The sequence below is a fragment of the Pyxicephalus adspersus genome, chromosome 12 (genome assembly GCF_032062135.1).
Source record: "Pyxicephalus adspersus chromosome 12, UCB_Pads_2.0, whole genome shotgun sequence".
NCBI lineage: Eukaryota > Metazoa > Chordata > Amphibia > Anura > Pyxicephalidae > Pyxicephalus > Pyxicephalus adspersus.
In genome coordinates, this window is record NC_092869.1 from 32863886 (window position 1) to 32877931 (window position 14046).

General features: G+C 40.2%; 1 protein-coding gene across 1 annotated transcript in view; it reads left to right on the plus strand.

The window, feature by feature from the left end:
* The window catches only part of SYNE2 (spectrin repeat containing nuclear envelope protein 2), a 202439-nt gene that overhangs the window by 88994 nt on the left and 99399 nt on the right, over window positions 1-14046 (plus strand). Inside the window, exons 40-45 of the mRNA XM_072427657.1 lie at window positions 237-2316; window positions 4156-4478; window positions 5146-5290; window positions 7188-7400; window positions 8016-8269; window positions 11897-12065. Coding sequence (XP_072283758.1) covers window positions 237-2316; window positions 4156-4478; window positions 5146-5290; window positions 7188-7400; window positions 8016-8269; window positions 11897-12065 — 3184 coding nt within the window. The remainder of the gene's footprint in view (window positions 1-236; window positions 2317-4155; window positions 4479-5145; window positions 5291-7187; window positions 7401-8015; window positions 8270-11896; window positions 12066-14046) is intronic.

Genomic DNA, 14046 nt, shown 5'->3' on the forward strand with positions numbered 1-14046 from the left:
CTTCATATCTAAATCAGTTTGTAATGTGTTTGCCCACACATGTTATTTCCAAAAATCTTGTATTAAAAACACAATAAAAAGGTCTTCATAAACAAAAGAAAACAGTCAATGTACAATAAATATACATACTACTTATTATTTATATGCAAAGTAGTATATGCATTTCATATCACATTTTCATTTGCATGTGCAATTTTGCTCTGTTCAAAATGTTTGTTTTTTTCTGTTGCTTCCAGGGTACCCACTGAAAGCCACATAAGCCAGCTGGACAAAATATCATATTTCCTTGATAAAGTGGAAAAGGAGAAATGTAATTTGCATGCCCTGAAGGCTGCACAGGCTAATATTGGTCAACTAGAGATATCTAGCAGAGATAAAGACAGAATGGACACTGAAGTGAGCCACATAGAAGATCTGTGGGAACAAATTGAGTTCAGTGTCCATAGAGAACACAATCGTCTTACTAAAGAGGATGAGGAATTAGCAGCTCTGAAGAATAAAGTAGATGATATCCAGAGCATCATTCATCTCCAGCAAAACCTGCTTGATCAGCCCTCTCCTTCTCAAGAAAATGCCCTCAATGCATCCCTTGGACTTTTTGCAGATATACAGGCCATTAAACATGGGTTTAATTTGTTAAGAAATACATGTGACGTGCAAATGAAAAGAACCTGGGGCGGAAAGGAGCGCCAAGACCTGGAGAACTCATTGGACGATTTGCAGAATGAGCTGGAAAATCTTGAAGAGCGCATAAAAGATCAACAGCTTACTCGCTGTCAGACGCCAGATGCATTCTTAGAACAGTGTCCGCCTCTGAAACCTTTGTACAGTTCACTTTTGTGGATGAAAAAATGTCAAGGCAAGTCTTCCTCTGAAAAGGGTATCGCACTTCTGCCTGGAAATGTAGAGCAACAGACGACAACTTACAAAAAAGTGCACAAAGAAATATTGGAAAGGAAGTCTGCCGTAGACTCTGCCATTGGCGAGTCAGAGCACATCTCTGTAAGCTTTGATGGAGCCATGTCCAAAGACTTTAGTTCTTTCTTACAACAATTGCAGGAATTATATAAGGAACTGATTATACAATCAACCTCAAGATTGCAGCAGTTGGAGATAGGACAGGAAAAGAGGAAAGCACTTTTTTCAGAAATTGAAAAGCTCAAAAAATTACTGCAGGGTCTAGAGAAAGAAGCAACTCCAGTCAAAAGAGGAATATTTACTGCAACAGAACTATGTGAACAGCTGAATTGCTTAAAGGCCAAAACCACAGAAATGGAGGAAATTGAAGGTCTCGTCTTGACACTTCTCAGAAACAGCCAGAGCTATCACAGTGAGCTAAAATGCTCTGAGCAGTTATATTTAAATGACATATTAAGAAGTCTTAAGTCCAAGGCAAGAAGAATACGAAGATTAGAAGAAAAGACATTTTGTTATACCGAAAAATTGCTAAGTATTTGTAACAAGTTTCAAGAAAGGTTGACCTCCCTCCATCGGAATTTGAATGCATTGCAGCCTATTGAACCAAAGATGCACGAAGAGGCTTTGGAAAGAGACAGGGAAGTTTTTGAAAAGAAATTACAACTTTCCCAAAATGCTGTCTCATCATCTGAAGATCACTTGTCTGTGATATTAAGATACAAGGACTTGTTCAAAGATAATAGACTTCACTGGGATGATTTACCCATTGACGACTTACAGAACAATTGTTTAAGCCTCACTGAGGGAAGTGGTCACTCGGAACATTGTGGACCAGAACAAGAACATTACCAAGAGTTGTTGGAAAAAATCAGAACAATGGTTGGTTCCCTACAAAAAGAGTACGATTCTCTTACAATCAGTTTTGATATTATAGCAGCTCAAGTGTTATGTAAAAAAATTAAGAAAATAAGTGTTTTAATTGTAGAGGTAATGCGATGCTTACATTCAGAACAAGCTGTTAGCATGGACTCTCTCAAAGCTGAAGAACAGTCATTAAATGCTTTAGCGAAAAATATGAATCGATCATACCAAGCTCTTAGCCAACTGGTAAATGATTACTACGGGAGGCAGAAACATTCTCAGCATCAAGTGAAGCAAACCTTGTGCACTCTAAAAAGAATTGACCGTGAGCTCCAGGAGCCATTTTCCATTGAGCTGGATGAGAACAATTTGCAAGAGAGGCTACTGAGACTCGAAGCACTTGATGAAATAACCAAATCAGAGGTACAAGGTGTGTCATTGGTGCCATCACTTCCATCTGCTGATGACTTCAGAGAACATCTGCAGGAAATAGAGAATACTGGCCAACAGATTGAGAAGAGGCTTTCAGAGCATATTGTAAGTATTGAAATATTAAATCTACTTTTATAAATATGTAGGTTGTCCTCATCCTACGAATTTAGCCACGGGTTATTAAAGTAAGAACTCTCTTCCTATGAAAATTACCTTTAAAGTGTACCTATACCTAAAGTTAACTCCAGTGGAACAACTAATTACACTGGTAAAATGCAAATATCAAAGCTGTTTAACCTGTCAAACGATTTGCAATTATATCCAACCAGTCTGGAGATACACAGCCCCATAATACAGTGAGGCCAGGCAGATAGCACCACCTACAGGTAAGGGTTATAGTGGTTCCCTCTTGCCTCTTTCATTGTGCTGAATGGACAGTGAAGGATAACTGTAAGACTGATTGAGTTATCATTGTGGTTATTCATCCCTCTCCTCCTTTAAGCATGTTTATTGTCAGCTCATTTGCATGCATAGTACCATATAGAGAATTGTATGCTACTGATAACAAATTCAGTTACCATATATACTTAAATATAAACTAATCCAAATATGGTACTTTTGACCTGAAAATATAGGAAAATTCTCGGCCTAGTATAAACCTAAGGTACAAAATGCTTCCATCATTGTTACCATTTAGAACTGTAGTCAGTAGAAATGCAAATAAAATGAATGTGGATAGATACATCCATGGTGTATTGTTATTTATTTTGAATATTTAAAAGAGGGGAAATTTTTATTTCATGGGATCAGTTTGTATATCCGTTTTTCTTTTAAAAAATATTTTGTGCTTTTGATTTGGGTATGATGGGTCACTTGTGCATTATTGTTGGCCACTAGCAGATAATTCTGTGCCCTAATGTAAAATGTGAAACAAACTCATGTCTAGGACAGAAAGTTTGTTGCTCACTTTACATAAGGACACAGTGCCATCTACTAGTGTAACTCAAGTATAAACCAAGTTGCATTAATGTATGTATTTCATATCTGCCAGGAGTTCAACTTTTAAAGTTGGCTGCTTAGCACATTTGTACAGTTTAAAGTGAGCCACAAATAAAAAAAGTACATTTTTTTGCCAATGAACAAAAACCACAAGATGCCCATATTCCCTTTTATGTCAGAACAGTTCCATTGTGCATCTTTTTTGAATTTACTGGACCTGATTTGTTAGAGCTCACCAAAACCTCAGAAGCTAGACCAGGGTCGGCAAACTCTGGCCTTTAGGCCAGATACGACCTAGCCGGTATTTCGTTCTGGCCTAACGCCCCCTGGCCGATCTGGCCTAATGCCGGCTGGCAACCCGCAGCGTTAGGAACTGCCTCCCCCTTGCAGTTGCTCCCCTATTTACACCGGCCGGCATTGATATTTGCGGTAAATAGGAAACCCTCCCTGCAGGTAAATCTCTCTCCCCCACAATGCATACGGAGGAGAGGGATTTCACTTCAGGGGGCGTTCCCTGGTGGTGGGCGCAGCCATTAGGGCAGGTCCGACCTAGTGTGCTCCCGCCCACCCAATAAATGGCCTAGTGGCCATAAAACTTTGCCGACCCCTAAGCTAGACCATCATGTGAGAACCTGGGTGTGCCAGCAAACTTGTAATAGATCTGGTCCAGAATCAAAACCGTTTGCCAAATATTAGCAAATGAAATGTAGGAATTCAATTTCAGGTTTGCTGGCTCACTCAGGTTCTTTTATGATAGATTATCTCCTACAGCTTGAAATACCTTTAATAACTGGAGCGCCTGGTGTTTTTAGAAGGATAGCTCTGCAATCGTAGCCTACATACTACACAGTTCTTTTTTGAGAGGTTAACATTTAAACACGGAATGTGTGTTTATCATTTTCATGTAAATAAGCAAATTTTACATAATTTTTTTTTTTTTTACAGATAACCACAAAAGAGGCTTATAATATCCTTCAAAACATGCAGAAAGCCATCAAAAAAGTAGCTGAACTTTTCAGACAGAACGAAGAAACGTTACAAGGTGGTCCTTTTGCTCTGAGCTGCCTCGGATCGAAAACCAAGGTCCTGGATTCTAAAGATGAAGAGCTAAATATTACCATAGCTGAAATCCAGAATATCGTTGGTCAGCTGCAATCAGTTTGTAGTACAGAAGATCAGAAAGACTTGGATGATATTTTAAATCTCATCAACAACAAGAAGCATGAATTGGCAGGACTGCGAGAAAGAAAACAATCTCTATTAGCCAGGTTAGTTCTTATAGCCACTTATAATGATCAGTGGTAAAAATGATGGTGCACTTGCTAGAAATGTAGATTGCGAGCTCTTCTGAGGTACAGTTACAGGTAGTCCTCAGGTTATATACGAGATAGGGACTGTAGGTTTGTTCTTAAGTTGAATTTGTATGTAAGTCGGAACAGGTACATTATTTTAATGAATGCAATTAGGACAGATGTTTGTCTAAACATATTATTTGGCAGCGTGGTCTCAGTTACTGTATAAAATCCTTGCTGTGAGTAAAAAAAAAAACAAAGCAAAAAAAACTTTATGGAGCCTAGACATTTAATAACTTCCAGAGCAAGCTGTGCTTTGATATGTCCCCTCCCCTATGCAAACCGTCCCCTCCCCACAGGAGCGAGCAGGGAAGCCCTGTTTGTATCTAGGAGGTGTCTGTATGTCAGATGTCCTTAACTCGGGGACTACCTGTAGTTACATGACTATGATCTCTGTAAAGAGCTACATAATATCCATCATAAAATGTTATACACTTACCAGGGTTTACCAATAATCTATTTATGTCCGATAGGTCTATGCTCCATGGGGTTATTAATAAGTTTTGAAGATGCTGCTGAAAATAATTAAAAAATGAATTTATTATTCTTGGTATTAATTGTGTTTCTGTTATTTATTCAATAGCAATGAGGAGAAATATCAGCTCTTCAAAACCCAAAAGCAGAAAATTCTTAAAGAACTTGAGGAAATGGAAGTTGCAATTGGGGACTCCTTCCTTCAGAAGCCCGCATCGTACAAAGCAGCACTGGAACAATGGGAGAAAAGCAAAGTAGGGTTCATTTCTAATAAAAATATGTTTATAATAAAAACATTGTTAGTGGAATATTACTGGTGAATTATCTCCGGTTTTAGAACATTGGGGATGATTCTACAAGGAGTTCTTTTTTTCATTTCATAGGCAGTTAAAAAAGAAGCTGCTATCAAATGAGGACCCATTGCTACCATACCCACCCCACTTGCAGAAATATATATAATAAGTGTTAATGTTTCAGGTGCACTTTTGGGTTATGGACATATGGCTTTTTTTTGTCAAAGCGGTACTAAAGTTCTGCTTTGACAATGAGTGAACAGTTGAGAGAACAGGCGATCTCCCTTCTGCAGTGAAACATGCAGTGAAACATACTTACCTGCTGGATCACTGTCTTCATCTGTCAAAAATTAATGCTGAGCTGCTCAGATGCAGTTCAGTGTAAGATGCAGGGATATCCAGCGCACTTCGGGTTCCCCTGGGACTGCCGGAACTGAATAAAGCCTGGCCAATCAAGATAGCCATGGACCTGACTCCAGGAAGATCAGGTGAAGATGGTGGGACTGGAGCCAGGTCAGGTGAGTGCAATTAAAATAATTGCTATCAGACAGGTAAGGGTATTTTATTGTAGACGGGACATGACGTGACCTTTATGCAGTAAAAGACCTGCTTGGTCACAATTTTTTACTTTTTTATTCTAAGTTCCACATTAAAAAGCAATGCTTACAGCCAGATTTTAAAAAGTGTATGTCTCCTGATAAGCTTTGGGTAACTTTGTTGAAGGGTTTAAACAACCATCAGTTTCATTTTCGGTTTGGTAAAGATGGTAGTGAGAGTGCCTTTCCCTTTAATCAAGCTGCTTGCAGGCTTCCCCCAAGTTAAGCTTTCATAAGTACGTCAGCTGCTTGATTTTAGGAACAAGTAGCACTCCCATGATCTATCTATATTAACATAATCAAACTGGAGCTGAAAGGTGCCCTAAAACTGAACGTAAAAAGACCTGTTGTCTTGTACAAGCTTCTATATCGAAATAGCTTTCACTGATTTCATTGCACACTGAGACCTTCTCAATGTGTTCATTAGAAGCTAGTTCAAAATACAGCATCATCTGTATTCTTCTCCATCTGACTGTGCATGTTCTCCACATTTTATTCATTTGATTTCAATTATGATGGATCAGTTGCTTTTACCACAGCTTTGTGTTTTGAATAACCTATGAACAGCACCCGCAGTCCCCTCTTACTAGCCATGATCTGCCTGCATTGCACAGGTACCAAGTAATTATGTCCAGGACTAAAAATAGCTATGTATTGAAAATGTAAAAAAGCTTTATTGAATAATTTCATTAGCATGTTAATGAGGGTGGAAAGGAGGAATCCGGAATGGTAAATGTAAGAAGATTAAAACTTACCTATTTTAACGTTTCCAGGACGTTTTCAGAGTTTTGCTAAAACTTTTGCAACAGCTTTGTGGAACTCGCTGTACAACCTGAAGCCCCTATGGACAAAGCAGACAAACTTCCAGAGACAGCAAACTTCCGCAATGTGCCCAGGAGCAGCAAACCACACCATGGGTTAGCGCTTTTGAACACATTGCCCTTTCATTTGCAGTGTGGTTCTTCTTCCTTCATGCAGCATCCAGAAACCTTGCTACAGCCAAATGCAATGGTATGCACACATGTGCACAAAGTGGTCCCCAACCTCTTCCATACAATTGAATTGGAGAGGTAGGGAGCATGGTTGGGAAAGCAGTACAACACTGCGGCTGACCTCATGCCTAAGCATCACTATTCATGTAATGGCTTTTATAAGTCTGTTCGGAAAATTGGAGAACCTTAGAGATATTTGTTCCATGCAGTTGTATTTGGTGTAAAATAATATTAACATGGTATATTTTCTTTGTTTCCATTGCTTTTCAGAATTTAACATCAAAAATTCAGTCCTACGAAGAAGAGCTGCTAGAACTTCAGCGCATACTTAGAGACTTGCGTACAAGCAACGATGATGATGTTCTGCTTGGGAGAGTGATGTCCTCATTGTGGGACAGGTGGCTGTATTTACTAGGAATCACTAGGGACTTAGAGCTCTACTGTGATGAACTGAAGCAGGAGTGGAAGCTCATCAGTGAGCTGGTAATTCAACATTTGAAATGCCTTATTTCTTTGATTCCTAATGTAGAAAGGGCCGTAGTTATCTGTTAGTTTTGAAAGTTCCACCCCCAATGCAACTTCTCCAGTGATACAAAATATTCATTGCTTTCCTAACGTTCCCAGCGTATTATAGGCATTCATAAATTATGCTTTTTTATATATATTTGCCATATATTATTGCTTCCTGGGTGGAACCTGTGTAGTCAAGTCCAGTGCTCTTCTGGACTTCTATAGCTACCATTAGCCCTTGCCTGTAAGACTTTACAGAATGTACTAGAAGCCATTACAGAATCATCTAATTTGCCAATGATGTTTAACAGTACGGGTTCCATTTAATCAACTTTCTATATCTCAGTATAGGTATAGCTGGATGGAATAGTATAAAATGAATACAGGCTTAATGTATGTGCTGGTGAATCGGCAAACCACCATTTGGTCCAGTATAGGGATGGACTTCTTTAGCTCATTCACTCACTTGATTGGGCAATGTTTTTGGTGCATGATCCAAACTTGTAATTGGAAATAACACAAATTATTGTCACTTGGAACACCTTGATAGACCACATAGAAATAACACATTGTCTTGCTGTTTTTCAGTTGGAACGGGAGGTGATACTTCTAGATAACTGTCAGGAAGAAGTTTTGGACAAGCCTGACATCAGGCAGAAAACTTCTCACCTGCAAAACTTGTTAGGTGAAATTGAACGCTTTGAAGAAAACATTCAGATGCAGCAGCTGCAGTTGTTTCTTCTAAAGCATCGGATCCAAAATATTTTGGGAACACCAGAACCTGATCCAGAATCTGTGCCAGTTGTTAAGGAAATCCAGTCTATGGAAGCCAAGTGTGAAGGGTAAGACTGTAGTCGTTATACATACACAATATTGTATAAGACTAAGTGTAAGTGTTTGTAACACACAAATAACAACAACTTCTAATTTGTAGCTGGATGGGATATTCCAAATCTGGCAATAAAAAAAAAATGCGTGATTTCCTTGTAGGGGGCATTTTATATAATGTTGGTGTATGGAATTCCATCAGAAATGTAATTTCCTTCTCATTTGATTGGCTGTTTGCTGTTCCTTTACTACAACACTGGGACTGGTTATTTAAATGTATTAGAAAGACCTTCCCAGTCAGCATGCAGGAAATAGAAATGTCCTAAAAGTAAAAAGAGGAATCCACGTGTGAATACAAATGCTAACCAGTAACTATTCCCTGCATGGGACTTTGTTGTGTGCAAATACTGGAAAGCGGATGCCCTTGGCCTTTATGGGATATCACCTCCTTGGGTCTTCTCTAAATGCCGTCGTCAGACTTGTTAGAAGATAGGCATGATAGGCAGCCTTCCCAGCAAAGAGTGCCAATAGTTGCTCCTTCTCCAAGTCTTACTCAAAAGTATAGGCAGTTGCTTGGACCAAGTACTCCCCCAGGTAATTTGGTTACCCTTGCACTCTGTACAGCTCCTAACCTTTGCCCCTTTGGTAGTACCTGTGCTTGTCATCTGGCTCCCTGAGCCAAGGTTTGGTCTTCTTCATCAGCTATCTCTCTGAAATCCCTTTTCAGTTCACAAGTCTTTTGCTGCTTTCTGGTGTTATGTCTACTTCTAAAGTACACCCCTGTTCCTTTTGTTGGGTGCCCCCATGAAACCTGTCACACTCACCCCCTCCTCACCAAAGCGTGGAGGCCTCTATCCTGCGTAGTTCTGACGCTGGGCGTGCCTCTGTTTCTAAGCTTTATCAATTCTGTCTAATCCGCTGGACAATCAGAAAATAACCTCTTGACCAGCCCTGGCTATTCAGCTAGCTCACAGACTGCACTCTGTGTTCGTTCAGCGTGTCTCCATTGTGCCGAGACCCTAGTTTTGTTGAGCTAGTTCCTGTTCACCCGGTGCTTAATTTAATGTTTTCTCTGTCTAGCTCCTGTGTTAACCCCTCGTTGTCCAGTCTGTTGATTCCCAGCCAACTTCCCTGTGCTGTTCTAGTGTTCTTGTCTGCCTGTGGATATCCCTGCATTACCTGTGCCTCCTGTTGCTTCAAGTGTATCCTGTGTTCTCTGTGGCCCCTGTGTCACTGGTGTCTGTCTCCTGGATCCCTGGCAATGGACCCCTGGCATGTGACCTGACCTCTCTTGCTTGCTGCCTGCCTCGACCCATGCTTTCCTTGACTATCCTTCTGGGTTGTGATTTGGTACCGTGTTTTGCCCACCTTGGTGTGCCCAAGGACCGAACCTAGCAGTAACCAGCGGAGCAACATCCTTACCATCAGAGGCTCTGGAGAAAACCTGGTACTGCTTAGACTCAGCGCCCTGGCCCTTCTCAGGGCTCCCACCACCTCTGTGCAGGCCGTAGCGCCCCCTAGTGGGCATGTCTTTCCATGCATGACAAAATCTTGTTAGTTTTATCCTCTGGTCTTGGTTGTGTAAAGGCCCTCACTCTTCTTTACATTGCTTTTAGGCATCCAGTTCAGGAATGTTGTGTCCCTCAACGGTCAAAGTAAAAGCGATTTCTTTGTGTTTTTAAGAACTTAGAATCAAGAACCTACAACTTAGAGCACATAGGTAGTCCAATGGAGCCATTTTATTTTTCTAGACTGCTCACAGTTCTTTAGGCTTGTGGAAGTTTAGGCTAGTTCTCTGGAATTGGCATTGCTTTACCAATGAGACTTTGAAACCAGAAAGGTTATAGTCAGACGGTTTTTTTTCAAAAAAGCCAATGCTTTGGACCTTTTTGATTTAGAACATTTTTCAAATTTCTTTCAATTATCTGTTCCAAGTGGTACGTCTGGTAAAGCCTAATGCTCGGCAGTGCGTCTCTCCATTATGTTGTTGGTGATGTTTCGTCAGTAGTCGGAGGCATCTATTTATGCTCGGCAATATTTTCGGCTGTAGCATTTTTTCATATTTTCCAGCATTACCAGTGGGACTCTAAATTGTGCTCTTGATATAATTGTATCAGACTCTTTTGTGTGGATTTGCAGAGATAAACATCCTGTTACTGCGCAGCCCTTTTTGATGAACCCAAAACTACTAATCCAAGCACAACCCATCCAAGCATATTATAAACTAGACCTAATGATAAGCACTTGATACAGCATAAGACGTATTAACTGAGTAAGATGTTTGGGGGGAAAAAACAGAGATGAAGGCAGCGAGTACTTCTGTTATGAGGCATGCTGATAATTACTGTATCTAAAATGGACCAGTAACATAAATCCATTATCATTTAGAAAATGTACATTCATTTTTTTTATGAAATGTACTTTTATAGTGCCCCATGTCTATAATGCACAAGGACAGAAGTTTTAATCTTTGTTTCTGTGGCCACTTTTTTTCCCAGCCTTAAATCATGCTTTGGTAGTTCTGAACCAGAAAAGTAAATTAAGATTTCTTAAGACACTGGAAGCTTTTTATTTCCAGAATCAAAGGGATTACGTCACACCAACAATTTTGCAATTTGAGAAGACTCGTCTTCTACTGCAGCATTGCTCTTACTTGACACTAGTAGGATGTCACTTGTGCCAATGTTTGCACCTCAATCGCATAGTTCCATTCTCAAATGTATATACACTAACTCCTGAGTGACCATTCTTTGGAACATATGCATTATTTATGTACACACATCTATGAAAGGGTACACCCTTGCAGCTTGTACACCACTGGTGGCTTTTCTCATTCTGCTTAGCTCTACTCTGGGGCATTACTTTGGGGCATGATATGATGTGAAAAGTGTGCGGTGCATCCACTGCACAGTTGGTCAGTGTTACATGTGTTACGTACTGCTTGGGTACTTCACCAGACCAGACATTATAGAATAATTGCATTTTAAAGCTGTGCATTGCTATTGGAGCCAAGTTGGAACGGATAATGTTGAGCATTAAAAATTAGGTTGAATTTGCCAATATTTTCCCTTTTCCTGGTTCTTCCTTTCCCCCCTAATAATGTGCTAATAAAAATATTAGATAAAACATTTTCATTACATGCCCTATTTTAGACGAAATGGCATCAAGGTTTCCTGCTTCTGTGTGCAATGCAGGCAGCTCATGGCTGGTACGGCACATAGATTCCTTAAACCACACAGCACCCTGCTTTGTGCAAACTGCCCTAGGTAATGCCCCCATCAGATGCTGAGCCTCTATATTTAAAAGGACTACAATCCAACGATGAAAGGGGACAGCCAAGAGCAGTAAGGGTGGTGAGGAAACATTTAGATAATCCTTTGTTCCCATCAGCCATGAACTAATGCCAATTTTCCCTTACTGGTATAAGCTTAACTGAAATCAAAGAGAAATTTCAGTATAGAAGCAGAGCCTATACATCTGTGCAAGACTACAGGTGAAGTTGGAGTTCAACTTCAAATATTCTTTTTATTTTCAGTTTTGCAAAATTAGCCACAAAAATGTTACCTTCCTTTGAAAACCCCACACTGTTATATTTACTTTCTAATTTTTTAACATTGACCTAAATTGTATTTGTTATACAGACTACTACACACGGGACAAAAGTACATGCAGCAGATAGAGGCAGAACTTCAAGAAAGAGAAAGGTTGAATGATGACATTTCTGCAGTGAACAAGTCTGCCCTGGAAATTTCTTCCAGGTTGGAGAATATGGAGATAACAGATGTTGCATATCTTAAGACATCATTAGAGGTTTGTATGGCAAAAACATTGAGCTCTCATTATACCATAATAGCAACTGATTAAGTTGAAATGAGTTACCTGGACTGTCATTCATTGGGGATAGTTTGATTTTTGATTGTGGTGGACATCATTTCCAGCAGAGCAGGTAAAGAATGGTGTTGTTTGTTTCATCTACATCTACACCACTTCTGGAAATAACATCCATCACCTCCTCATCTCTCCAACCAGATATTGGCCCTCTATGGAAACCTGTGTTAACATTTTTACCCTCAAGGAATCCTTTTCAGGTATATAGGAAAACCAATTTATTGAGGTTTTGTGGCAATACCCTAATTTACATTGTGTTTAGTGTTAAGATTCCCTCTACCCCTTACCCCTATAAACAGCTAGATCATTGGTGTTATGCCACTGGCGTTTTTACGTGACCTCAAGGCCCCAGAACTATACAGGTATTATTAAAATGGAGGTCATTCAAGCTTATCGACCTTTGTAAGGATGCTGGGGATCCACAGGTCCTGGTTGAGAATGGCTTCTCTATGGTTTATGCCCGTCCCTAAGTACTTTCAGTAAGTCATGTTCTTTGGTTCAGCTGTATCTTCCATAGGTAACTTAGATGAACTGGTTTAACAATTACCAAAACTGTTTCATCCACAAAGTAAGAGGAGAAAATAACATGGTGAGTATTTGTAGACTGAAATCAACTACATCTGAAATTAAAGATCCTTTATTGCTGTCCCTCAAGACGTGTTATTAGTGGTCACCAACCTTTTCTGACCTAAGGACCACTAAATGCACGGAAAAAACATCCCACAGTGATATCATAATGGCAGAACCTGCCTACTCTCGCAGGTCTGAGCCCCCAGAGACACAACGCCCTACAATCCGTACGGGAGACGTGGTCCATCCTCGGCTCTGGCTGGTGTACCCCCCCCAAGAAGGACCCCGCTTGGGGGGGGGCGCACCGGCCAGAGCCGTGGACTACTAAAATCTTCTCTCGGATCACCGGTGGATGGCGACAGCTGCTTTATGCAATAAATTAGCCCTACCTGCCTACCTGATTGCACTTGTTTATTTGCACTGCAACCTGTCCTCGTTCTAGCGAAGGTGCCGCCATCTTCACCTGATATTCTTACTAGAGAAAGGTATTCAGTCATCTTTATTGGCTGGGCTAGTATGATTTGAGTCTTGCACAGGTGCGAAGGACTTCATTGAGTCCTGGCAGCCTCAGGGGAATTTGGAATGTGCCAGGTTGATAGAAGAAGACAGCAATGTATTGTAGCAGAATGGACATAACCTGTCCGCTTCTGCAATAAAATTGGTTCAAAGCAAAACTTTAGTTCTGCCTAACCAAGTCAAATTCTAAAAGCAATCAGGTTTATAAGTGAATTCCAACAGCGTATAGAAGTAAAGTGGTGGAAAGAATACAATTTTTATAGACCAAATGTGCTTGTACACTGCACTTCCCATCATCCATGATTTCAGTCAGCAGGGGGGTCCATCAAATTCTCTGCCTATGCTTGACAGTATAGCAGGTGATGACAGGGTCCCTTTAAAACACAGGTTTGCAAGTTAATCTAATTAGATCTGAAATTCAAGTTTTGATGGTCTGCCATTTAATTGTGTGGGCTATCCACAGTCAGTATTGTTCTTCACATTGGTGCTTTCTCAAGTGTTACAGCAGACATTTACAATTGCCTTCACAAAGGAGTGTTATCAATAAGCATTCCTTTTCATTCATTCCTAGTCTGGTTTGTTGGCGCAGAGCCAGACCTGTTCAGCAGAGATACACTATTCAGACAGAGCAAAGGTTAATATTCATTATAGTTTGAAAAGCGACGAATGGGAAATGTGCCTGTTTGTTTCTATTGAAATAACGCCTGCTGTGGAATGGGACTTTTCACCAGAGCACAGACATTAGATTGTGTCCAGGGCTGACAGCAGAACACTTACATAAAGTCTGCTTTCAAGAACGTTTATTCTTCTCGCTGAA